The sequence below is a fragment of the Myodes glareolus genome, chromosome 2, assembly GCF_982192425.1.
Source record: "Myodes glareolus chromosome 2, mMyoGla1.1, whole genome shotgun sequence".
NCBI lineage: Eukaryota > Metazoa > Chordata > Mammalia > Rodentia > Cricetidae > Myodes > Myodes glareolus.
This window is the reverse complement of record NC_142027.1, coordinates 104,592,599-104,617,515: the sequence shown is the minus strand read 5'-3', so window position 1 is coordinate 104,617,515 and position 24,917 is coordinate 104,592,599. Positions and strand designations below refer to the sequence as shown.

The following is a 24,917-nucleotide window of genomic DNA, read 5'->3' as shown; positions in this document are numbered from 1 at the left end:
GTGGGACTAGAATTGTGTGCCACCACACCCAGCTTTTGGGTATGTTCAGGTTCTGGGGATCAAGCTCATGTCCTTATGCTTGCATGGCGACTACTGACTAGAGTTATCTGCTTAGCTTTTTTTTTTTTTAAATACTTTTTGAATCTCACTATGGTACTTCACCTGGTACTTCATTCATTATGTATCCCAGGTGAGCTAGCCTTGCACTTGAGCAATTCTCCTTCCTCAACACCCAGTTTCCATTCATTAACAGAACTGCATTTGTTCTTGGGGTTGTTTGCTACACAGAGGTCTGCTGAGACACCAAAGTGGGGACATAGGACAGACAGAATGTGAGGAGACTTTGCAGGCCACATTAGTGTGCCAGGTCTGATTTCAGAAACTTCAAGTGATTGCTGGCTGTAGGGTGGAGCACATGCTGCCATTACCAGGGACTTTTCTTCAGAGAAAGAGTCAACACTCAGCTACCCACACCTTAGAAATGTTTGTCTTTGTCACTTAGAAGGAATCTAAAGCCAGGCTTTGTGAGATGGACATCATGTCCCTGTTGGGCACTAGCGAGATTAGTGAGGTGGTCTCTGCGACAATGCTCAGGCAGGGTGTTTACATTCGAGCCAACAACCCAGTGCCAGTGTTCAGACACAACAGTAAAGTCATAATGTCACCTGCAAAGATGGATTGAGTAGGGAGGGCAGGGCTGGTGCTTCAGATATGTATATGTGTGACCGTGAGCAGTGCAGAAGACAGCGCCTGGGGCTGGAGAGATAGCACCCACGTGGTGACTCACAGCCCTCTGTAAACTCCAGTACCAGGAGATCAGACACCATCTAGCTTCTGTGGGCACCCAGCATGCATGTGGTGCTCATACATACATACAGGCAAAACACCCATACACATAGCATAAAAATAAATCTTCATCCAAAAGACAGCCCATGCTGAAACATCAAGGTAAAGGGTTCTGGGGACAGCTTGGTAACTATTTGTTTTGCACACATAAGGACCTGAATTCTAACCCAACTCAAGGGAAAACTGGGCATGGTAGTGCCCAGTTGGTAATCCTGGCACTAGGGTGGTGGGGACAGAAAGATCCTTGGGGTTCCATGGTTAGCTAATCTAGCCAGATTGGTGAGCTCAAGGTTCAGTGAGAGACCATGTTTTAAAAATGAGGTGGAGGGACTGGGTGTGGTGGCGCATGTCTTTGATCTCACTAGGCAGATCTCTTGAGTTTAAGGCCAGCCTGGTCTACAAAGTGAGTTCTAAGATAGCCAGGGCTACACAGAGAAACCCTGTCTTGAAAAACCAAAATCAAAACACAAACAAAAAGGTGGAGGACAGTTAAAAAGACAGCAGATGCCAGCCTTTGGCCTCCCAAGCACTTATACACACATGACCACATCTGGTTCACACACACACACACACACACACACACACACAAAACCCGAAGTAAAATTAGCACCGCAGAAAATTCACTCTCTTCTTTGAGATAGTGTCTCCGCACTTGACCCAGGCTACCCTTGAAGTTTTCCTGCCTCAGCTCCCGAGTGCTGGGATGAGTGCACCACCACCTTGTGGTTCAAAATTTCATCTTTTTAAATTTGAAAATCAAAATATAATTATATTATTTCCCCCATCCCCCCTTTTCAAGTAAATAATCGAGGGGCACTTAGTCCTTTTCAGCTATACAATCCACATAGATTCCCTCACACCTATCAACTGCTACTCCACTTCTGACTCTGGTTTCTGGACATTCCGTGTCAGTGCAGTCACGCGTGTGTGGTGTGTGACCTTCTTTGTGTGACTCAATGTTGTTGAGGATCACCCAGGCTGTGATAAGTTAAGTTCTCTAACTCCTCTCCCCTCTTCCTCCCCCACCCCTCCTCCTCTCCTCCCACTTTCCTCCTCCTATTCTCTCTCCTCCCCTCCCCTCCTTCTCTCCTCCTCCTTTCCTCCTCCTTCTCCCCTCCTCCTGCCCTCCTCTTCTCTTTTTATCTAACTACACAGACCAGGCTGGCCTCAAACTCATAGAGATCCCCCTTGTCTCTGGTTCCTGAGTACTGGGATTAAAGGTGTGTACCCTCACACCTAGTTTCTATTTTTTTTAAAAAAAATTATTTATTTATTATGTATACAACATTCCTTCTATGGCCAGAAGAGGGCACCAGACCCCATTACAGATGGTTGTGAGCCACCATATGGTTGCTGGGAATTGAACTCAGGACCTTTGGAAGAGCAGGCAATGCTCTTAGCCTCTGAGCCATCTCTCCAGCCCCCTAGTTTCTATTTTTATTTTGAAATGACTTCAAGCCAATAGAGAATGCTGTGAACCCGGTGCCCTCTTAACCTCATATATGTGCCTCACTCTGTCCTCTACCTGTTGTAGAGAAGAAGTTGTACTCACCAGAGAAGACTACTCAGATATGGGCTTAAGCCAATAGAAAGTCCCTATTAAACTAACTACACTGGGTGTTTGGAAATCCCAGTGTAGCCCTGAGCCTTTCGCAGGATGAGCTTTTAAGCTTGAAAACCACATCCATATTTCAGTTAATAAGAGCAGTTAACCAGAAACAGAACTACAAAAGTCAAAAAGCAAGGTTAGTACATTTACATTTTCCCAGAACTACAGACCTTGATGGATTAGGCCTTTGTTTTAGTTTTGGCAGGTGGTGCTGACTACATGCCGAGTTTTATGGCCTGAATGGTACTCCCATCATGGAGCCCGTTTGCTAAGGTCTGGTACACTGTTTTACTCCCCTGCGCTCCGACTCCATTTCTCCGAAGCATTTGGAGGCACAACACCCTTCCCTACCCAAACATTCCATCATAGACCTCTTTAAAACAAAAAACATTCTTATCTGGATGTGGTTGGTTGCTCATGCCTGTAATTCTGTCACTGTCTGGTCAGAGCAGGAGGATGGCTCAGCGGTTAAGAGCACTGGCTGCTCTTCCAGAGGTCCTGAGTTCAATTCCCAGCAACCACATGGTGGTTCACAGCCATCTGTAATGAGTGTAATGTCTTCTGGCCAGCAAGCAGACAGACAGAACATTGTATACATAATAAATAAATAAATAAATCTTAAAAAAAAACAAAACAAGTGTTTAAAAAAAAAAGTTGTCATAGAGACCATTTCCTTGGTTGGGTTTATTCCAAAGATTTTTTTTTCCTGAAGCAGTTGTGAATGAGAGCATTTGTCTGATTCCGTCCTTAGGTGGTTGTTATTCTTATACAACACTGGTTCTCAACCTTCCTAATGTTGTGGCCCTCTAGTACAATCCCTCATGTTCTGGTTCCCAGCCATAAAATTATTTTTGTTGCTATTTCATAGCTGCAGTTTTGCTACTGTTATGAATTACAACATCAATATCTGGTATTTCTGATGGTCTTGGACGATCCCTGTGAAAGGATCATTTGACCTCCAAAGGGGGATCTGGACCCACATGTTGAGAAACACTAATATATAAAAAGGCTACTAATTTATTATTGTTACTGTTATTGTTGTTGTGTGTGATGTATGTGGGCATGCATGTCACAGCGTAGACATGGACAACTTTGTGGAGTAAGTCCTCTCCTTCCACCTTTACAAGGTGTATTCGTCCCTCTCCAGATGCTGTGGTAGCACATCATGGCCAAGGCAACTTAGGGAGGGGTTTATCTGGGCTTATGGTTCCTGAGGGGTAAGAGTCTGTCTGAGGCAGCATCAGTATTACTGTGACAAAACAACCTGATCGAAAGCAAAGTGGGCAGGAAAGCCTGTTTTGCTTAAACTTCCACATCGCTGTTCATAATCAAAGGAAGTCAAGACAGCAACTCAAACTGAAACCTGAGGCAGGAGCTCATGCAGAGGCCATGGAGGAAGTGCTGCTTAGTGCCTTGCTCAGCCTGCATTTTGTTGTTGTTTGGTTTTTTGAGACAGGATTTCTCTGTGTAGACTTGGCTGTCTTGGAACTTGCCCTGTAAACCAGATTGGCCTTGAACTCACAGAGATCCACTTGCCTCTGTCTCTGATGTGCTAGGAATAAAGATGAGCATCATCACCACTACCACCAGGCCTGTCTGCTTTTTTACAGCACCCAGGACCTTTAACCCAGCAGGTGTCACTACCCACAATGGGCTGGGCCCTCCTCATTCAACCACTAATTAGGAAAATGCCCCACAGGCTAGCCTACAGCCTGATCTTGTGGAGAATTTTTTTTCAACTGAGGTTCCCTCTTCTCAGATGACTTTAGCTTGTGTCAAGTTGACATAAAACTGCCCAAAATAGAGACCATAATGAAGAGAGTAGAGCCATAGCAATTGAATCTGGAAGCTGAGAGCTCATATTTTGAACTACAAACAGGAAGCAGAGAGAACACATTGGCAATGGTGCGTGACTTTGAAACCACAAAGCCAGCCCCAGTGGCATACTTCCTCTAGCAAGGCCACACCTCCTAATCCTTCCCAAACAGCAGCACCCACTGGGGATCTGTGTTCAAATATCAGAGCCTGTGCAGGACATTTCCTGGAAACTACCACCTAACAGTCCCCTGAGGAGGGAACTCAGGCTTCAAACTTGCATAGCAAACACCTTGATCTGCTGAGCCACCTCACTGGTCCCAGCTACTCTTTTTGAAAGACTCCCGTGGGCGTCTTCCTTCGGGAGAGACCCCGTGCCCAAAGATCAGTCGAAAACACGCAGCCGGATGCAAACAGCAAGAGGTTTATTGGATACGCAGGTACCTGGGGCGACAAAGTCTCTCCGAGGACTTGCGCGCCGCAGGTTGGGGGTGAGGGGTTTTTATAGGAGAGCAAAAAGCAAGGTTTACAGAAGCGAGATGCAGGGTGGTAAATTCTTAACCTAAATAACAATGAGGGGACTACTCAGCGGTTTACTGTTCCTCTTTATCCTGTTCCCCTTTCCTGGCTGGCGACCAGATGTCTGATTGCACAGCCCCTGACTCGTGACGAGCCCCGCTTTATAGTGACTCAGGCCTCGCAATCCTCTCTTTCTTTGTTTCTATGGCCAGTCCATAAATCCCCTGTCTCAGCCAGATAAGGCTGTCCTTGCTCTAACCTCAGGTATCTTTGTTCAGCATTCCGGAGGCCCTGAGCTTGTTATTTGTTCAGCATTCTGGAGGCCCTGAGCTTGTTATTTGTTCAGCATTCCGGAGGCCCTGAGCTTGTTATCTGTGAACCTTTGCAAAACGGTATAACTGTGGTTAAAACGAGTTGGGGTCCTTCATTTTAACTTTGTGTCCTGCCATTTTGTGTCTCTCCATTCTAAGATTCTTCTCCTGGGGTGGTTACGGTCTGTTTTGCATAGAATCATATCATCTGCAAATAAGGACAGTGTTCATTATAACAACAAAAATATTTTTCTGAGTCCAACAATAACTTGACAGGGGAAGGTGCCGTGTGCAAGCCGGATGATATGAGTTCAATCCCCAGATCCTACAAGGTCACAGGAGGAAGCCAACTCCCCAAAGGTTGTTCCCACCATGGCATACAAACTCCCGCACTCATGCAACCATAACACACTAAAAAATGATTGATTCATAGATAGATAGATAAAACATATTTGTTTATGATCCAAGACCCAGTGCTACAGGTACCTTTTGAGTACCCAAGGGTCTGTGTATATGTTTTCTTATCAACCTTTATGGTCCTTTTGAACAGTCTCTGTGATTACTGTAACTTCACAAATGTGAAGACTGGGTGAGGCTTGAGAGACACCGTGTCCTAGGATCCCACCAGAGTGAGCAGTAGAGCCAGGCTGAGATTAGAAATCAAGTTCTGGAGAGTCCACTTCCATGACGCTCAATCCCACAGTTCCACTAGAGCCTGTTGTTGAGAGGACCCTGGCTGGGGACCCATCTAAGTCCTCCTGCAGCCCAGCCTGGCCCACAGTAGGTAGGCTGCCCTGCCACACAGCGTATCCCCAGGAGAAGAGAAAACAGAGAAAGTCAGCTTATGTCATGGAGCAAGCACTGGCCAGAAGCCAGAAGCCCTGGCAGAGCCTGGCCTCCCAGGACTACAGTTTCCAAAGCTACAGGAGGGGCAAGTAGTGGTCATGTGACAGGACTCTCAGAACCACCTAGCTCTGCCTTCACCTTCTTGGTTCCTCTCTGGTGCTCAACCCCACATCTCCACCAACCAGGTTGCATTTGGCCTCTACCCATTTCCCTGCCCCCTGCTGTCCCTGGGGCAGACTCCTTTAATCCCTTTGCCCCAAGGATCTTAACAGGTTTGCTTGATAATAGTGTATATGGGAACTGAGGGGCCCTAGGGACTGACAGGCGCTCAGAGAAATGGAGCTTAAGGGTGGGGGCTTTGCGACAGTCCCTTTATCTCCTCTGTCCTGTGGAGTGGCCAGCCCAGCACTCTACAGTTGCCATAGCCTCTTGCCTTCTCTGATGACATTAGTTCATAGGACGGTCTGTCACTATGGGGCCAGAGTGGTGGTGGTCTGTTGTGTTGGGTGGGGTTGTTGAAACATGACAGGCTGTTTTCCCTTGGGCTTGGAGTTGTCTGGGGCTTTTTTTTTTTAATGGTTTTTTGAGACAGGTTTTCTGTGTAGCCCTTTCTGTCCTGAAATGCATTCTATAGACCAGGCTGGCCTCGAACTCCCAGAGATCCACCTGCCTCACGAGTTCTGGGATTAAAGGTGTGCGCCACCGCCTCCCAGCATCTGAGCCATTTATGTGGCTGACTGAGGGGAGCTGTATGGTTTGCCTTGGGCGAGTGACAGCAGGGGACACTGGCCCCAGTGAGTGAGGCAAGGTAAGATGCCCACTGTGAAAGCATAAGGACTTGAGTTTGAATCCCCAGAACTAGAGAGCAGAGACAGGAGGATTCCAGGGTCACTGGGCAGCCCATCTAGCGGAAATGGCAAGTTCCAGGCTCAGGGAGAGACCCCGCCTCAAAGACTGAAGTGGAGAAGCAAAGGAGGCGAGCAGTGCTGATGCTCATCTTGTCCTTTTTTCTGAGACAGGGTTTCTCTGTGCATCTCTGGCTGGCCTGAAACTCTCTGTAGACCAGGCTGGCCTCGAACGCACAGGCCTGTCTCTGCCTCCCGAGTGCTGGGATTAAAGATGTGCTTCAATCTTTAGGATGCACAGCTAGGGTCTGACTGTCCCTCCCCAACCCCTCTGTCTTGCTGCATCCAGGCGGTCGTGCTCATGGACCCAGGCGAAGACCCGGAGGACACGCTCCGTGCGCACCGGTCCCGGGAACGCACCTTTATATTTGACACGGTGTTTGACCAGCATGCATCACAGGTTCATACCACCCTTTCTGCCGCTAACTCCAGGAGCTCCCTGGACCTGGGTCCCGGGCTGTCTCATCTGTCTCATTTATGGTCTCCCTGAGGAGCAGGGAGGTTGTGGGGAGAAAACTTCCCCCAGGGTTCAAGCATATGAGATCCTCTTGTGGACTCAGGGGTCACCAGATCCTGTGGCCCACGCTGGGGGCTTCTCTTCAGTTTGTTCCCTGGTTCCTTCTTTGCACGTGATATCAGGACACAGGCCTTTCCCACACCACCATTGGGCAAGGGAAAACTGAGCACATGTGTCTTTCTCATTATAACACACGGCGGCCAGCAAGGCCCTCTCCGAGGAGGGGCATCTAAGGCTGAGAGCTGTCGTAAAGATAGGCAGGGGGCTGGCAAGAGGAGTCTGTGATGCCGTCTCACAGACAGGGAGCCTCCAGGAGGTCACACAGCAAGACCCAGTGCTGGACGCTTGGACCAGACATTGGTCTTTCTCATACATCATGTCACTACCATCCTCTGTAAGACCAGAAGGTGGTGCCACATGCAACCTCACCACGCATGACAGCGGGGAGCCAGGGCTCGTCAGGGATAGCAAAGAAGGTAGGATTTGAACTTAGGACTCCTGAAATGGGATGTCGCAGCACCAGGATAGCAGCATCTGGGGGAGATTTAGACTTCAGTGAGACAGTGTAAGATGGGTTGCCATGCATTCCTGTCCTACTGTGAGAGGGAAGGTTGGCTGCCCTGTATTCAGTACCAGATTGCTCACTTTTGTGCTTTCTTTTTTTGTTTTGTTTTATTGTTGTTGTTTGTTTTTGATTTTTGTTTTTTGCTTTTTTTTTAGGCAGGCTTTTTTTTTTTGTGTAACAGCTCTAGCTGTCCTGGAACTAGCTCTTGTAGACCAGACTGGCCTCGAACTCACAAAGATCTGCCTGCCTCTGCCTCCCAAGTGCTGGGATTAAAGGCATGCACCACCACCACCCGGCACTTCTTTGATTTTTAAGATTCTTAAATTTTTTTTTATGTGTATGAGTGTTTGCCTGCATTTATGCAAATGCACCATGTAAATGTTTGATGCCCACAGAGGCCAGAAGAGGGGTCATGTTTTCTGGAACTAGAGTTATAGACAATTGTGAGCTACAATATGGGTGCTGAGTACTGAATCCAGGTCCTCTGGACAGTCAGCCAGTGCAGCTAGGCAGTGGTGGTGCTTGCCTTTAATTCCGGTACTTGGGAGGCAGAGGCAGGTGGATCTCTGTGAGTTCAAGGCCGGCCTGGTCTACAGAGCTAGTTCCAGGATAGTCAAGGCTACACAGAGAAACCCTGTCTCCAAAAACAAACATAAAGAAAGAAAGAAAGAAAGAAAGAAAGAAAGAAAGAAAGAAAGAAAGGAGCAGCCAGTACTTCTAACCTTTGAGCCACCTTTCCAGCCCCTTCTTTTTCTCCCTCCCAGATAGGGTCTCATTTATAGTCCAGGCTGGCACAGATTCACCTTGTAGCCTAGAATTGCCCTAAACTCCCAATCCCTCTGCCTCATCCTCCCACATGCTGATTACAGATGTGGACTGCTGTGCCCAGAAGTCCTCCTGCTTCTGTGATTGGGCATTCAAGGGGCTGTGGTCATCAGATGCTCTTCTGAGCTACATGTTGCTGATGGCCTCCTGCTTGGTCCGCACTTGGTACTGGAGTGTCATATCCTGCAGCAGCCAGTAGCTAGGAGATGGTTCACACTCCTGGGGACAGGCTGTTTCATTCAGCATGGTAACCTCAGAGCTTCAGTAGAGCCAATGGGAGCCCCCTGGGCTTCCAAAGCCTGGCAAACAGAGGCCATATGTATTTATGCTGGCTGGTCAAACCTCAAGACTGGCTCATGTTAGTATGGCCTCTGTGGGTACCATGATAGAGGATATATTCAGTTCCTCAGTTAAGTAGCTAAGTGTCCAGGGCCATTCTCAGCTAGCCACACTCATGACAGGCTGCTTCCTATGTCTGCTCTAGGGACATAGCATCTCAAGAAGGATGATGAACACAGAAGAAGGGCCTGCTGGGGACATTGGTCACTTTTTTTTTTTGGTAGATAGGTTTTACTATGTATTCTTGGCTGTCTTGGAACTTTCTATGTAGACCCAACTGGCCTTGAATTTACAGAGATATGCCTGCCTCTGCCTCCTGAGTGCTGGGGTTATGCCACTAGGTCCAATTGACTACCTTTGACAGTACCACTGTCACCCTCAGCTCAGGTCTAAGCCATCATTTTAAAGCAGGTGGCTCCCTAGCTACTCTCTGAGTAGAGGTCATGTTCAAGGTCACGATGGCATTCCACAGAGCGTCACTGACAATCATCAGCAAAGCTACTTTATGTTGAGTGCTACACTTAAGGCCCCAATGTCCCTTGCAAGCAATACAAAATGTTCAGAAATATTTCCTCCTCCTAGCCGGATGTGATGGCACACACCATGACCCCAGCCATCAGGAGGTAGAGACAAGAGAATAAGGAGTTCAAGGTCAACCTCAGCTACATAGCAAGTTGTGGCTAGCCTGGACCACATGGACTACCCTATTCTCTTTCTCCCTCCCTCCCTCCCTCCCTCCCCCTCTCTCCCTCTCTCTCTCTCTCTCTCTCTCTCTCTCTCTCACACACACACACACACACACACACACACACACACCCTTGTTCTACATGTGAGTCATTCGTCTGAGGTCACCACACACACCACACACAGCAGAGCCCAAATTCATATCTAGCCTGTGTTGTACCAGAGTGGGCGCTCAGGAGGTGCAGCAGCAGGGGCTGCTGGTGGTCAAGCTAGATGAACCTGCAGCTCCAGGTGTCTCTCCTTGAACTCCCCTGTGGGTAGGGAGCTCATTACCTGTATATCCCTTCCTGGCCATGGCCAGTTTCATGCCACAAAGAGGGATCCTGATGCTATGGTGGAGTTCTAAGCCGAGTCCTCAGTCTCTCAATCCTCGCCGGGAGAATGACTAGTTCCGAGCATATGTCAGGCCTCCTGGGGGGAGGGGATTCCCAAATTCTTGTTTGTTTAACTATAAGATGTACTGTCATTCTGTAGCCCTGGCTGAGCCAGAACTCACTGTGCAGACCACGCTGGCTGTAAACTAACAGAGATCTGCCTGCCTCTGCCTCCCGAATGCTGGTCCCTGCTGGCCACGAACTCACAGAGACCCACCTACCTGTCTGCCTCCTGAGTGCTGGGATTAAAGGTGTGTGCCACTACTACCCAGCTTGTTTGTTTGTTTGTTTGTTTGTTTGTTTGTTTTAAAGAAAGGGTCTCTCTGTGTAGCTCTGACTGTCCTAGAACTCACTATATAGACCAGGCTGGCCTCAGCCTCACAAAGACCTGCCTACCTCCGCCTCCCAAGTGCTGGTCCCTGTCTTTTCTAGGCAATAGGTCCCCTGACTCAAGCTGGGCTGTCACCTGACTGTCTGTCCTCCTGTCTGTCTGCAGGAAACTGTTTATCATGCCACCATTCAGCATTTGGTGGAGGGTGTCATCTCCGGATACAATGCGACCGTTTTTGCCTATGGGCCCTCAGGTACTGTTTGGGCGTTGTTTCCAGGAGGGTATGGGCATGGTACCAGCAGAGGTCCTCTGCCTTCTTTCTAGAGATAAGGTCTCAGGTAGATCAGGCTGGCCTTAAGCTCACTATGTAGCCAAGGACGATCTTGAACTCCCAGTCCTCCTGCCTCCATCTCCCAAGTGCCAGGATCATAAGCGTGTGTCGCCATGCTGGAGATGGGATCCAGGGTTGTGTATTCTAGGTGAGTATTCTACTGACTGAGTCACATTCCCGGTCCATATACAAACACCTATATATTTGTATATTTTTGGTAGTACCAGAGATTGAACCTAGGGTCTCATGCATTCTAGGCTAGTCTAGCACGGAGCCTCATTATAAGCACCAGGGACTATGCACTGGGCTTTGTCATCCACACCTCTGAAAGGTGAAAATGTTCCCTCATCACAGGAAATAAGAAAACTGCCCCAGGGTTAGAGTAGAGTTCAGGGAGTGTTTGCAAACAGGAGGCTTAGGCCTGTCACCCCAGTTCCCCAGTTCTTTGAGAAACTAAGGCAGGAAGCTCACAAGTTCCAGGCCAGCCTGGGCTATATAATTTATTTGTCTCAAATAAATAAGGAAAGGAAAAAGAAAGGGCCAAGGATATAGCTGGGTAATAAGTGCTTGCCTGGTCCGGAGTCTACAGAATGAAGTTAGTTCTCTTCTCCTTGGGTGAGGACTGGAACTCTGTCTGTGTAAGTGAGGCCTGGCTGCTTTATCCATACACCAGTCAGTGATATGTCAGGTTTAAGGGGAGCGACAGGCCATGCTGTATTGCTTGGGGGCAAATGGGGAGGGGGCTGGTGATATCCCCCTTATAAAGAACGCCCCCTGAAACTATGCATGGGGTCAGGCCTCTTACTGCACAGCACATTTGAGCCCCACTCTCCTGCAGGTGCTGGGAAGACCCACACCATGCTGGGCATGGACGCGGAGCCTGGCATCTATCTACAGACCCTCACTGACCTCTTCCAGGCCATCGAGAAGACCCAGGACAACATGGAATATAGTGTATCTATGTCTTACCTGGAGGTGAGCTGGCTCTTGTGCCTCAGTTGGATCAACTGCAGAATGGGTACAATACTAACTGCCTGTGCAGAACTCATTCTCAGGGTGTAAACTCCCCTGCAGATCAGGATTCCAATTGGTTCTTTTAAAAGTATTTTAGGGGACTGGAGAGATGGTTCAGCAGGTAGGAGCACCGGATGCTTTTCCAGAGGACTTGGGTTCAACACCCAACATTCACATGTTAGCTCATAATTGTCTATAACTCCAGTTTTAGGTGGTCCAACATCCTCTTCTAGCCTCTGAGGGCTTTGCATGCAAGCGTTGCACAGACATAGATGGCAAAACACCCATGCTAATAAAATAATTTAAAAATTAGTTAAGCTGGGCTCGGTAATGCATGCCTTTAATGTCAGCACTGAGGCAGGTATACCTCAGAGTTTGAGGCCAGCCTGGTCTACAGAGAGAGTTCCAGGACAACCAGGGCTAAACAGAGAAACCCTGTCTCAAAAAACCAAAAGAATTTTTTAAAAATTTATGTAAATGTATGTGTGTTGCCCTGCATGTGTGTCTGTGTACCAGATGCTTTCCTTGTAGCCACAGAGGCCGAAAGAAGGCGTTGGATCCTCTCGAACTGAAGTTACAGACAGTTGAAATCCACTGTGTGGATGCTGGGACTTGAACCCCGGTCCTCTGCAAGAGCAGCCAGTGCTCTTCAGCCGAGAGTCATTTCTCCAACCCCTTCTTTATGATTCTTTGCTACTTTGTCCCAACCTTTCTGTTCTGCTCCAGATTTATAACGAAGTCATCCGTGACCTCCTGAATCCGTCTTCTGGATTTCTGGAGCTGAGAGAAGATTCTAGAGGCAGCATCCAAATTGCAGGCATCACGGAAGTATCCACCTCAAATGCTCAAGAGGTGAGGGTCACAGCCCAGCCCATAAAGTTCTCCTTGTTCAAGTTTGCTGAGCAGCAGCCGACAGGTGGGTCCAAGCCAAACTGTTTTCTGGCATCTGGACTTGATCTGAGGTCTCAGGTCTCTGCAGTCACCTATGCCTCCTTGCTGGTACTCCAGGCAGATATCACCTGTCGATCCTGTACGCTGCCCTCAGCCGCCAGGTGCAGAAACCCCCTACTTCTCAGTCCAGTCCACCAGGTGAACACAGCTGGCTGGAAACCTCTAGCTGACCTTTCTTTGTAAGGGAAGGCAGCAGATTTTCCTGACCAGCTCCTTTCCTCGCCCTTCCTCCTCCTCTCCTCTTCCCTTCCTTCCCCCAGTCTTTCTTTTCTCAAGACAGGGTATCTCTGTGTAGTTCTGGCTGACTTGGAACTTGGGTTGGGCTTGAACTCACAGAGGCCCACCTGTTTCTGCCTACTGAGTGCTGAGATTAACAGAGTTCCCCACCATGCCTCTTTCTTTCTCCATTTTTTTTTAAAAAAATTATGTGTTTGTTTATTGACTCTTGTGACAGGGTTTCTCTGTGTAACCCTGGCTGTAGACCAGGTTGGCCTCAAACTAGAGATTCACCTGCCTTTGCCTCCCAAGTGCTGGAATTAAAGGCATGTGTCACCACCACCTGGCTTTGAGGACAACTTCTTTAAAACGACTGATTTTTATTTTATGTGTTTATTTTATTTTATGTTTTTCCTGTGTATGTCTGTGCACCACCTGCATGACCTACAGAGGCCAGAAGAGGGCAATGGATCTCCTGGAACTGAAATTATAGACAGTTGTGAGCTGCCATGTGGATACTGGGAATTAAACTCTGGTCCTCTGGAGTGGCCAGTGCTCTTAACTGCTGAGCCATCTCTCCAGTACTCCACCTTGTTTTTTGCTTTTGTTGATTTTTTGAAACAAGGTCTCTTATAGGTCTAAAACTTACCAAACAGTAGGCCAGCTGACCCAGTCATCTCTCTCTCTCTCTCTCTCTCTCTCTCTCTCTCTCTCTCTCTCTCTCGCTCGCTCGCTCTGGGATTACAAACACATGCTACTATGTCCAGCTTTTTTTCCCCTGTTGATTCTGGGGATCCATACGCAGTCTGTGCAGTACGCCCTTTACTAACTGAGCTGTCTCTTTAGCCCTGGATTTTTTTTTTTTTTGACAAGACTTCACACTGCAGCCTAAAGACTGGGATTCACTATGTAGCCCAGATTGGGCTTACCCTTATAGCAATCCTCCTGCCTCAGCCTCTTGAATATTAAGATGACAGATATGAGCTACCATGGCCTAGATGACAGTGAGCACCTCAGCCCCCACTCTTACCTCATCCACACTGTGCTGTCCTAGCCCTGGTCTGATCCCTACACAGCAGGGCCTGAGCAGACGGTTGCTACTCCAGTTCTATAGCTGCTTGCATGGCAAAGGGGTTCACTCCCATGGCCAACCCTAACAATTCTGCAGCTTCTGCTTCCTGGAATTGTGACTTGGAAAGGGTCAGGGCTCCTCTAGGCCCTGTGGGGAAGGGGTGTGCTAGACTGGGGATATCGCTCAGCTGGTGGAGTGCTTGCCTAGCATGTATGAGTCCATGGGTTCCATCCCCAGCACTGTATAAACTGAACATGGTAGCACACGTTTGCAACCTAGCACTCAGGAGTTGGAGGCAGGAGGATCAGAAATTCAAGGTCATCCCTGGTTGCATAGTGAGTTTTAGTGAACCCAGACAATGTGTCTCAGCTAGGGTTTCTATTGCTGTGATGAAACACCATGACCAAAAGACAAGTTGGAAAGGCAAGGGTTTGTTTGGCCTATGGTTCCTTATCAGTTCATCACTGAAGGAAGTCAGGACTGGAACTCTAACAGGCAGCTGCAGGGCTGTTGGGGTTGGCAATAGAAGTGAACCCCTCTGCCATGCACGCAGCTACAGAACTGGAGCAGCAATCCTCCTGGAGGCAGGAGCTGGTACAGAGGCCATGGAGGGATGCTACTTACTGGCTTGCTCTTCATGACTTGCTCAGCCTGCTTTCTTATAGCACCCAAGACCACTAGCCCAGGGATGGTATCACTCACAATGGGCTGCGCCCTCCCCATCAATCACTAATTAAGAAAATGCCTTATAGCTGGATCTTATGGCTGCATTTTTCTCAACTGAGGTTCCTTCCTTTCTGCTGATTCTAACTTGTGTCAAGTTAACAAAAGACTAGCCACCACAGGAAGATTTTGTCTTTAAAAAAAAAAAGGAGGAAAAAGAGATTATCCATTAGTGATGACTGTCATGGATAGAAGAAGGGCTGATGGGGTGCACGTCAAGAATCTTTAATTCCTCTAATTTACTTAACTAAATATTACTTCATGCCACAAACTAGACATTGCTGCTGTAAGAGTCCGAGCCCCAGAGTCACCCTTTCTCTTTTTCTTGGGTCTTTCTAGAAGGTATGTGTGGCCACTCAGGTCTATGACTTGCCTTCCTCTCCCTCCGCCCTCAGATCATGCAACTACTCACTAAAGGCAACCGGCAGCGTACACAGGAGCCCACAGCTACCAACAAGACTTCATCCCGCTCCCATGCCGTACTGCAGGTCACTGTGCACCAGAAAAGCCGAGGTGGTGACCTGGCAGAGGAGGTGCGCCTCGGGAGGCTCTTCATGGTGGACCTGGCAGGTGCGGAGCGTGCAGCCCAGGTACAGCCTCTCTGAGGTGCACCCACTTTCAGGTGTCCTTACTGTCTTTCACCATGGGGTCTGTCATTCTCAGTCTGAACAGGACCTTGCCTGTCCTTGTTTAAATGTTCTCTGGCACCCAGGACAGTGTTGGACCCAGAAGAGGTGGCAGAGTCTTAGGTAATGAATCCTGCAAGCATTTAGTGAGGAAGGCAGGGAGCCAATGCTTTCAGAGGATCTTCCTTGTGGCAGGCAGCTCATCCTGCACCTATTGAAGGTGAACCCCACATGTTGGGGCGACACAAAATGTCAGGGAGCAGTGTCCATGGAGGCCTGGGCTTTCACGGTCTGTAGAGGCTATGGCAGGGGTCTTAGGGCTGAGCTCAGACAGGTCCTGAGGAGCTGGGTTGGAGTACAAGGGAAAACACTTGGAGTTCCACGCTGTGGGCGGGTAGGTGGGTGCATAGGGACCCTGGCGGGAAAGGCTGCACAGCCACAGTTCCTTCCCTTGGTTTTGCTTTTTTGTTTCCTGGACGTTACCCTGTGGTTCAGGTGTTCCTTGAGGCCAGGGACCCAGCTCAGGGCTGGGCTAGAAAAGGAGTCACTTTAGGTCTATGCAGATCCAGTGTTTCCAGTAGGTAGCATTCCCCTGCCCCTCTAGTGCACACACCAGGCAACGATGCTTGCAATCTCCATAGCCATAGCTCTCCTTGGCCAAGTTCAAGATTGGCACTGCGCCTGCTTCACAGTACAGACTTGGAGCCAGTTGCAGTGGTACATGCCTGTCATCCCAGTGCTTGAGAGGCCAAGGCAGGAGGACCATGAGTTTCAGGCTTGCCTGGATGACATAGTAAGACTCTGAAAACAAAAAGAAGGGGCTAGGGATGTAACTCAGGTGGTGGAGTGCTTGCCTAGCGCACATGAAGCCTCGGGTTTCGTCATCAGCACTGTGTGAAACAAGTAGAGTAGTGTGTATGTAATCCAGAGGTGGAGGTAGAAGAATCAGAAGTTCAAGGCCATCCCAGCTTCATAGTGAGCTCAAGGCCAGCAACATTAAATTCAACCTCTATGTCCATGCACCACTTGTGTGCCTGGTACTGCGAAGGCCAGAAGAGGGTGTCTGATTCCCTGGAACTAGAGTGACAGACGATGGTGAGCCACCATGTGGATGCTGGGCTCAGGTGTGTTTGCTGGCTTCTGCACACATCTTCACCTGTTCACTTAGCTCATGCCATTGAACACTCACTATGCCAGCTGCCGGCAGGCACCCAGACGCATGGCCCAAAGGGACGGGTGTGACTTCCCAATGCTTGCATCTTATGGGGCAGCAGATGTGTGGAGGCAGGGGACTGCTATAGAGTCTGCGGATTAGAGGAAATAAGTGGGGCTGGGTTGGGAAGATCAGGCGCTGGGGCTGTGGACTCTCCAAAAGCAAGCAGGGGGACCCGTAGAGCTTAGGGTAAGTCTCCCGGTTGGAGGTAGGGTACTTCCTAGACACTCACTTGCATTTTGTTGTAAGCAGTGTTGTCTGGGTTCCAATCTGTTTATTTCAGTTAGATTTCCTAACTAACTCTGTTTCTAAGAATAGATGCTTAATATTCTACTAGTGATGTCCTATCTAGAGGTTTCCAGTCCTTAGGACTTATGAGCCTCAGTACCAGGGCAGGCAGGGTCATTCCCCACCCCTTTGGAGGTGAGCCCCCCCCTGGGAATGGGGAAGGGAAGATATCAGTAGGAAGGGGCTCAGTCCATGTTCGGCCTGGTCTCTCTGCTCAGACCCAGAACCGAGGCAAGAGGATGAAAGAAGGCGCGCACATCAACCGCTCGCTGCTGGCGCTGGGCAACTGCATCAATGCCCTCAGCGAGAAGGGTGGCAGCCGAGCTCAGTACGTGAACTTCCGTGACAGCAAACTCACGCGCCTGCTGAAGGTAGGTGCCCCAGATGGGGGTTGGGGAAGAGCACCGCAGCTGACAGTATCTTCCAGGAATTAACTGCCAGCACAGAGGCCTAAGACCCTGAAGACATCACTCTGTAGAAGTCTGAGTACCTGGCTACTGCCTGACTCTCCATTACTCTCCTGAGTGTGGTCTATTTTTGCTCACATGCCCCTAGTAACAGGGAGCTCACTACTTTCCAAGATGCTGATCCCATTGTGGATAGCTGTAACCTGTGAAAACTTCTTTATACTGAGCTTGATGCTGCCTAGATAAATAAGCAATCATAAATAAATGCCCCTACATCTGCCCTCTGGGTCTAAACTGCTCTCACCAAAGCAGCAGTCAGAAGGGGCGGCTGGAGTACGACCCACTTATCCTGGGGGTCTCCTTCCCAGGCACTACTAGCCTCACTCTGGTCCCCAGCGTCAGCTGCCCTGATCCCAGACCTCTGATGGTACTGGCAGAGAGCTGGGGCCACTGGTGACGTAGCGAGCACATGGCCTCCATCAACCCAGTTTTGTGGTTCTCACTGAGCAGGATGCCCTGGGAGGCAACAGCCGTACAGTGATGATCGCTCACATCAGCCCGGCCAGCACCAGCTTTGAGGAATCAAGAACCACGTTGCTCTATGCCTACAGAGCGAAGAACATCAAGACGCGGGTAAGGGAGTGGGAAAGATGGCCTGACTTCAGTCCCTAGACCCATGTTAAGAAACAACAACAGCAACACAAAACAAACAAACTCAGATGTGACAGCGCTCACCTATAATTCCTGTGCTGGAAAAGACACAGACAGATCCCCGAGGCTGGCTGGCCTGCCAACCCAGCTTCTCTGTCAAACTCCAGGCCACCAAGAGACCCCACCTCAAAAGAACAAGGTGAGCTGGGCGTCATACTGCAGGCCTTTATGTCAGCATTCGGGAGGCAGAGGCATGTGGATCACTGTGAGTTCAAGGCTAGCCTGGTCTATCTTAGGGAGACTCAGGTCAGTCAGGTATACACGGTAAGTAATTAAATATAAAAATAAGGTAGATGGAGCCTGCAGAATGACACCTGAAGTTGATTTCTGACCTGTACTGACACACGAGCACACACATGTATACCCACGTGAATCTCCCCCTCCCCCACAATCAGTGGTCACAATAGTTACCGGTGGGAAGATTTCTAAAAAATCCTAGTGGATTACTTGAAATCTTTTACTGTGGTAAGATATATGCGGAACAAATTTTTTCATTTTGGTTTTTCTTGGTAGGGTTTTTCTGTGTAACCCTGGCTGTCCTGGAATTTAGAGAGATAAGACTGCCTCTGCCTCCGGAGTGCTAGGATTAAAGATATGCACCACCACCACCAGGCTTCATTTAGTAATTTCCTTATTCCATTTTTCTTTAGTGTGTGCATACAAGTGTGTGCATATATGCATGTCATGGCAAGCATATGGCTGTCAGAGGGTAGCTTGTGGGAGTCAGCGCTCTTCTCCCTCCATCATGGAGGTTCTGGGCCGACAGCCTTGGTAGCAATTGCCTTTACCCCACTGAGTCATCCCTATGGCCACCCAAATTTCCATTGTAATCTCCGTGAGTCCACAGCATGGTAGCCTTGGTATAGTTACCCTGTGGTGCTACCAGAATGATTGTCCACCTTTAGAACTTATACACCAAACCAAACCAAAACTCAGTCTCCATTAAAGACCCCCAGCTTCTCCCCAGGCCCTGGCTCTACCACTCTGCTTTCTGCTTCTGAGAATCTGACTTCTCTGGCTGCCGCATAGGCCGGTCACATGGCATTCTACTTTTGTGTCTGGCCTAATACACCAAGCCCTGTGTTCTCATTGCTCTTCTGTGATATAGCAGGTCTCCAACCTGTCCCGCCGCGGGCCACACATGTGGCCCAGCACATTCATAGATAACATAATGTAGCAATGATGTTGGGTTCCCCCCATCCCTGTTTTCCCATTTTATTTCTGTTGCTGTGATAAAATACCCAGACACAAGCAATCCCAAAATGAGAAAGGCTCCTTTTGACTCATAATTCTAGGTTACAGTCTCTACTGGGGGACAATCAAGGCAAAGACAGAAATTAATGCCTGCCTGCTTATGCCCTGCTCAGTTTCTCCGTTCTTATATATATCAGGACCCTCCCCCCATACATAGGGGATGTGCTGCCCACTGTGGGTACCATCAGTTAACTTAATTAAGACAGTCCCTGTCAGACATGCCCAGCCCGGTGTAGATAATCCCTCTCGGAGACTCTCTTCCCAGGGTGATTGTAAGTTGTGTCCAGTTGACAAGCCAGTCACCACACCCAGCACGTCACCTCTCAAACCTGTCCTTCAGAACACTTCAGCCATGCCTGACCTTGGGCGCTTGTCCTCACCATCAGGTCAAGCGCAACCTGCTGAACGTCTCCTACCGCATTGCACAGTACACTGACGTCATCTCTGACCTGCGCAGGGAAATCGAGCACCTCAAGTCAAAGATTGAGAAGCAGGATAAGGAGAAGAAAAGTGACCCCAGCGTCCTGGATATACAAGGTAGTGCTGAGTACAGCTGTGCCTCCAGCAGGCCCTGATGGCTCAGTACCCTCTCCTCCCTGGAGCCCTGTGCCCAACATCCACATCCCATGGGCCCTTGGCTTCTGCTGGCCCAGGAAGTGCCTAGCCATGACCATCCTGATGATCTACATTCACGGTGACCAAGTGACCCTGTAAAGGCTGTTGTTCTTGCTTCCCTGGGAGCCTCAGGCTGGCTCTAGTTTCATGCCTACAAGATATGGGAGCTAGACTATTTTATTTTATTTTATTTTTTGAGACAGGGTTTCACTGTGTAGCTCTGGGTCTCCTAGAGCATACTCTGTAAACCAGGCTGGCCTTGAACTCACAGAGATCCCCCTTGCTTCCACATCCCAAGTGCTGGGATTAAAGGTGTGTGCCACTACATCTGGCTTATGTTCTTTTTTTTTCTATTTTTTTAGATTTATTTATTTATTATATACACAGTGTTCAGCTTCCATATATGCCTGCAGGCCAGAAGAGGGTACCAGATCTCATTACAGATGGGTGTGAGCCACCATGTGGTTGCTGGGAATTGAACTCAGGACCTCTGGAAGAGCAGGCAGTGCTCTTAACCTCTGAGCCATCTCTCCAGCCCCATCTTTTTTTTTTATTTCATTTTCTTTTATTTTTTGGTGTGAAGGCCAAAGGTCAGTGTTAAATATCTTCCTCACTCTTTACCTATTTTTGAGTTTAGGGAGAAAATTATCATAGGTTCATAGGTAGAAGCCTGAGATGTAGGCGTGCTGGTTAGCCATGTGACTGACATTCAGCTGCATGGGAAATGAGAGAGGGGGCCTTCCATGAAAGAGTAAGGAAGCCAGAACACCAGAAGAGGCAGCTCAGGCTCTGACCAGCCTGTGAGAGAAAAGACAGAAGGAGAGGAAGAAGAAAACTAGACCTCACTGAGTCAGGCCTCAGAGCAGCAGGTGGGCCCAACAGAACCTTAAAGTGGCTCAGAGCAACTGCCTTCTGGTTTGACTTTGTTTTTGTTTGTTTGTTTGCTTGTTGTTTGTTGCTTTGTTTTGAAACAAGGTATATTCTGTGTAGCCTTGATTCTTCTAGAACTCACTGTGTAGACCAGGCTGGCTCCTGCCTCTGCCTCCTGAGTGCTAGAATTAAATGTGTGTGCCCTGCCCTCTGCATCTGGCTCTTACTTTTTAACTGACTTTAAACTTTTGATTTATTTTATGTGTATTGGGTGATCTGTCTGCATGTATGTCTATACCCCATATGTTTGCAGTACCCAGGGAGGCCAGAAGAGGGTGACAGATCCCTGGACTGGAATTGCAGATAGCTGTCAGCCACCATGTGGGTCCTCTAAAGAATAGCCAGTGCTCTTAGATGTTGAGACCTCTCTCCAGTCACCTTAATATTTTTTGACACAGGGTTTCTCTCTGGGCTTGGAACTTAGCAATTGGGCCATGCTGCCTGGCCGGTGTGCCCTAGGGATCCACTTGTCTTTGTTTCTCCTGTGCTTCGGCGCTAGGATTATAGATGGGCACTATCACACCTGGCTTTGTGGACTGAATTCAGGTTATAGAGAACTTGAGGCCAGCCATGGAGACAAGAGACTGACTTGACTCCTTCTCTTAGGAAAGAAAGAAAGGAAGGAAGGAAGGAAAGAAGGAAGGAAGGAAGAAAAAAACTTGCAAAAATGGATTTTAAGGCACCTGTGTGGAGCGGGGATATGGTCCAGCCATTGTTTCTATGTAAACATGAGGACTGGTTAGGATCCTCAGCTCTCACATAAAAGCCAGTGCAGCAGGCTGGGTGCAGCAGTGCACATCTTTAATCCCAGCACTTGAGAGGCAGAGACAGGCAATCTCTGTGAGCTGGAGGCCAGCATAGACTATAGAGTGAGTTCCAGAACAGCCAGGACAGTTACACAGAGAAACAAAAATAAAACAAACAAAAAGTCAGGCAGCACTGAGTATCTCTAACCCCAGCATTGGATAAGGGAAGAGTCTGGAGGATTTCTGGAACTGGATGGCCATCCAGTCTAGCCAGTTAATGGGCTGCAGAGCAGTGAGAGACACTGTCTCAAAGTATAAGGTAGGGAGAGACTCTGAAAGATAGCCAACATTGACCTCTAGTCTGGCATGGGCACATGTGGCTGCATGCATGTATACACAGACCCACATCGACATGTACACAGCATATACACACATAACCCTCTACTCCCCTAAGGGACATACCACACACATGTTCTTTGGTTTATAAAGATAGGCTTTACTGTAATTTACAGAGGACTTCTAAAATCAATAAAAATAAGCAAGCAGCTCAATGATTAAGAGTGAGCAAGACATTTAATAGACAATTCACAGAAGAATTACTTTTATTTTTGTTTATTATTTGTGTATGTGTGTGTGTGTAGGTGTAGGTGTGTGTAGGTGTGTGTAGGTCAGAGGACAACTTACAGGCATTGGTTCACTTCTCCTACCATGTGGATTCTGGGGATTAAACTTAGGTTGTGAGGCTTGGCTGTAAGCACCTTTACCCACTGAGCCATTTTGCCAGCCATACAGAATTCTTAGTGGCAGGAAACATATAAAAAAGCCTCAAATACTTTAGGAACACAGGTGTAAGCTGAAATAGCTTTCAGTTCTTGGACTAGCTAAAAGTAAAGTGCTGGGGGAATATGAATTGTGTTAAATTGGTAATATATCAATTAGACAAAAATTAAGGTTTTCAAAGAGAAGTAAGACCATGACATATACCCATCTACTATCCTTCCTCTTGTCCGTCTATGTGCCATCTGTCCACTCACCCAACCATTTCCCTATCCATCCAACTGTCCACCCAAATATATGTTCCTCCACCCACTCATCTCCCCATCTGTCCATCCATCCACCAACCCATCCTTCCATACACTCATACATCCAACCTCATATCCGTCCCTCCATCTATTCATCCATCTACTCACACATCCATTTATCCACCCACCTATATCCCCATCCATCCTTCTCTCCACTCAAATACATATTCATCTACCCACCCATCCCCCATTCATTCATCCCTCTGCTGTCTTATCTATCCATCCACCTATGCTTCCATGCATCCATCCACCCGAATATACATACATACACATATACATACATACATACACACATGTATCTATTCAGCGACTCGCCTACTTATTCATCCACGCATCTACATATCCATCCGGCCACAACAAAATCCATCCATTTATCAATTTATGCACCATCAGTTATCCACCCATCCAAGCTGGGTGGTGGTGGTGCACACCTTTAATCCCAGCGCTCTGGATGCAGAGGCAAGCAAATCTTTGTGAGTTCGAGGTCAGCCTGGTCTACAGAATGAGTTCCAGGACAGCCAAAGCTACATGGAGAAATTCTTTCTTGAAAAACAAAAAACAATAGCTGGGTGGTGGTGGCGCACGCCTTTAATCCCAGCATTTGGGAAGCAGAGGCAGGTGGATCTCTGTGAGTTTGAGGCCAGCCTGGTCTACAAGAGCTAGTTCCAGAACAGGCTCCAGAGCTACAGAGAGACCCTGTCTCGAAAAACAAAACAAACAAACAAAAAATTAACTCCCCATCTATCCACATACCGCATCTACACATCCTCCATGCGTCAACACATGTCCACATCACACATGCTCACCCATCCTTGTGAGTGAGCATGGAGTTCAGCCCAGCCAGTCTTCTTCCTACCTGCAGTCACAATCCCCCAGGATGCAGAGGAGGACAGTCGTCTACAGATGAACAAGATCCGGGCACAGCTTATTGGGGCTTTCAAGGAGCAGATGGAGATGCGGCGCAGCCTGGTGGAGCTGGAGAATACTAACATTGAGCTGCACATAGACATGTCTCGCCACCTCCTGACCATTGCAGAGTGAGTGCCCTGCTTATAGGCACAGCACATCCCCTAAGGGAAGGGAAGCCAAGGAACAGAGGGGGCGCTGCTCCTCAAGAAAACAGGTCCTGTCTCTATTCCTCTCCCGTTATGACCCTATTGGTAAACTGGGCCAAACAAGAGACACTTTGAGATCCCTTGGGCCTCTTACGGTTGGGGTCCAGAGCCAGCCCGGGGGGGGGGGGTCAATAAATGTTACCACAATCTCTCCCATGGTTCACTTACCAGTATGTGTCCTTGCCCTGAAGACAGAGTGAGCCTGTGCAGAGAATAGCTGGGATGCCCACACCAGACTCTGGAGGTGAAGGGGCTCTCGTAGTCATTACACTGGGACAATGGATATCCCTCCAATTGTCCTGGAGAAACCTGGACACAATACCTACTTAGGGCTGACTTCAGTCATCACTGTCACACTCAAACCCTTTGCTTCTTTTCACCTCTACTCTTGCTTCTCCCCGTAATTCCCCTCCTCTTCTCCTCCTCTCCCTCCCTTCTCAATTCCCTTCCCGCCCCTCCCTTTCTCCTTCCCTTCCCCTCCCTTTCTCCTTCCCTTTCCCTCCCTTTCTCCTTCCCTCCTCTTCCTCTCTCCTTCCCTGCTCTCCCTTTCTCCTTCCCTTCCCCTCCCTTTCTCCTTCCCTTCCCCTCCCTTTCTCCTTCTCTTTCCCTCCCTTTCTCCTTCCCTCCCCTTCCTTTCTCCTTCCCTCCTCTTCCTCTCTCCTTCCCTGCTCTCCCTTTCTCCTTCCCTTCCCCTCCCTTTCTCCTTCCCTGCTCTCCCTTTCTCCTTCCCTTCCCCCTTTGTTTGGAACACAGTCTTGTATATAACTCAGGCTGGCCTGGAGTTTATGGTCTTTCCCTTCCATCTCCTGGGTGCTGGAATGACAACCGTACATCACCACCCTTTGTCGTGGCCACTGTCGTCACCGTGCTGACCTTCCTCCTCTCTCTCCAACTATGCGAACAACACTGCTTACACCGCAGTTATTCTAAACTTCAGCAATGCAATCGGAGCTGTGCTGTGGTGGCACAGGCCTGTAATCCCAGCACCAGGGAGGCAGCGGCAGGTGGATCTCCAGGTTCGAGGCCAGCCTGAAAACCCTGTCTTGAGGGGGAGAAAAAGGAAAACCAACGCAGTCA

The 24,917-nt window shown here is 48.6% G+C and overlaps 1 protein-coding gene across 1 annotated transcript in view; it reads left to right on the top strand.

Annotated features, from left to right (window-relative positions):
- Positions 1-24,917, top strand: part of LOC125402249 (kinesin-like protein KIF19) — a 52,010-nt gene that overhangs the window by 1,504 nt on the left and 25,589 nt on the right. The window contains exons 3-11 of the mRNA XM_087903338.1: positions 7,141-7,251; positions 10,712-10,799; positions 11,716-11,852; positions 12,618-12,743; positions 15,249-15,443; positions 17,199-17,351; positions 17,898-18,020; positions 19,739-19,889; positions 23,588-23,762. Of these exons, the coding sequence (XP_087759464.1) occupies positions 7,141-7,251; positions 10,712-10,799; positions 11,716-11,852; positions 12,618-12,743; positions 15,249-15,443; positions 17,199-17,351; positions 17,898-18,020; positions 19,739-19,889; positions 23,588-23,762 (1,259 nt within the window). The remainder of the gene's footprint in view (positions 1-7,140; positions 7,252-10,711; positions 10,800-11,715; positions 11,853-12,617; positions 12,744-15,248; positions 15,444-17,198; positions 17,352-17,897; positions 18,021-19,738; positions 19,890-23,587; positions 23,763-24,917) is intronic.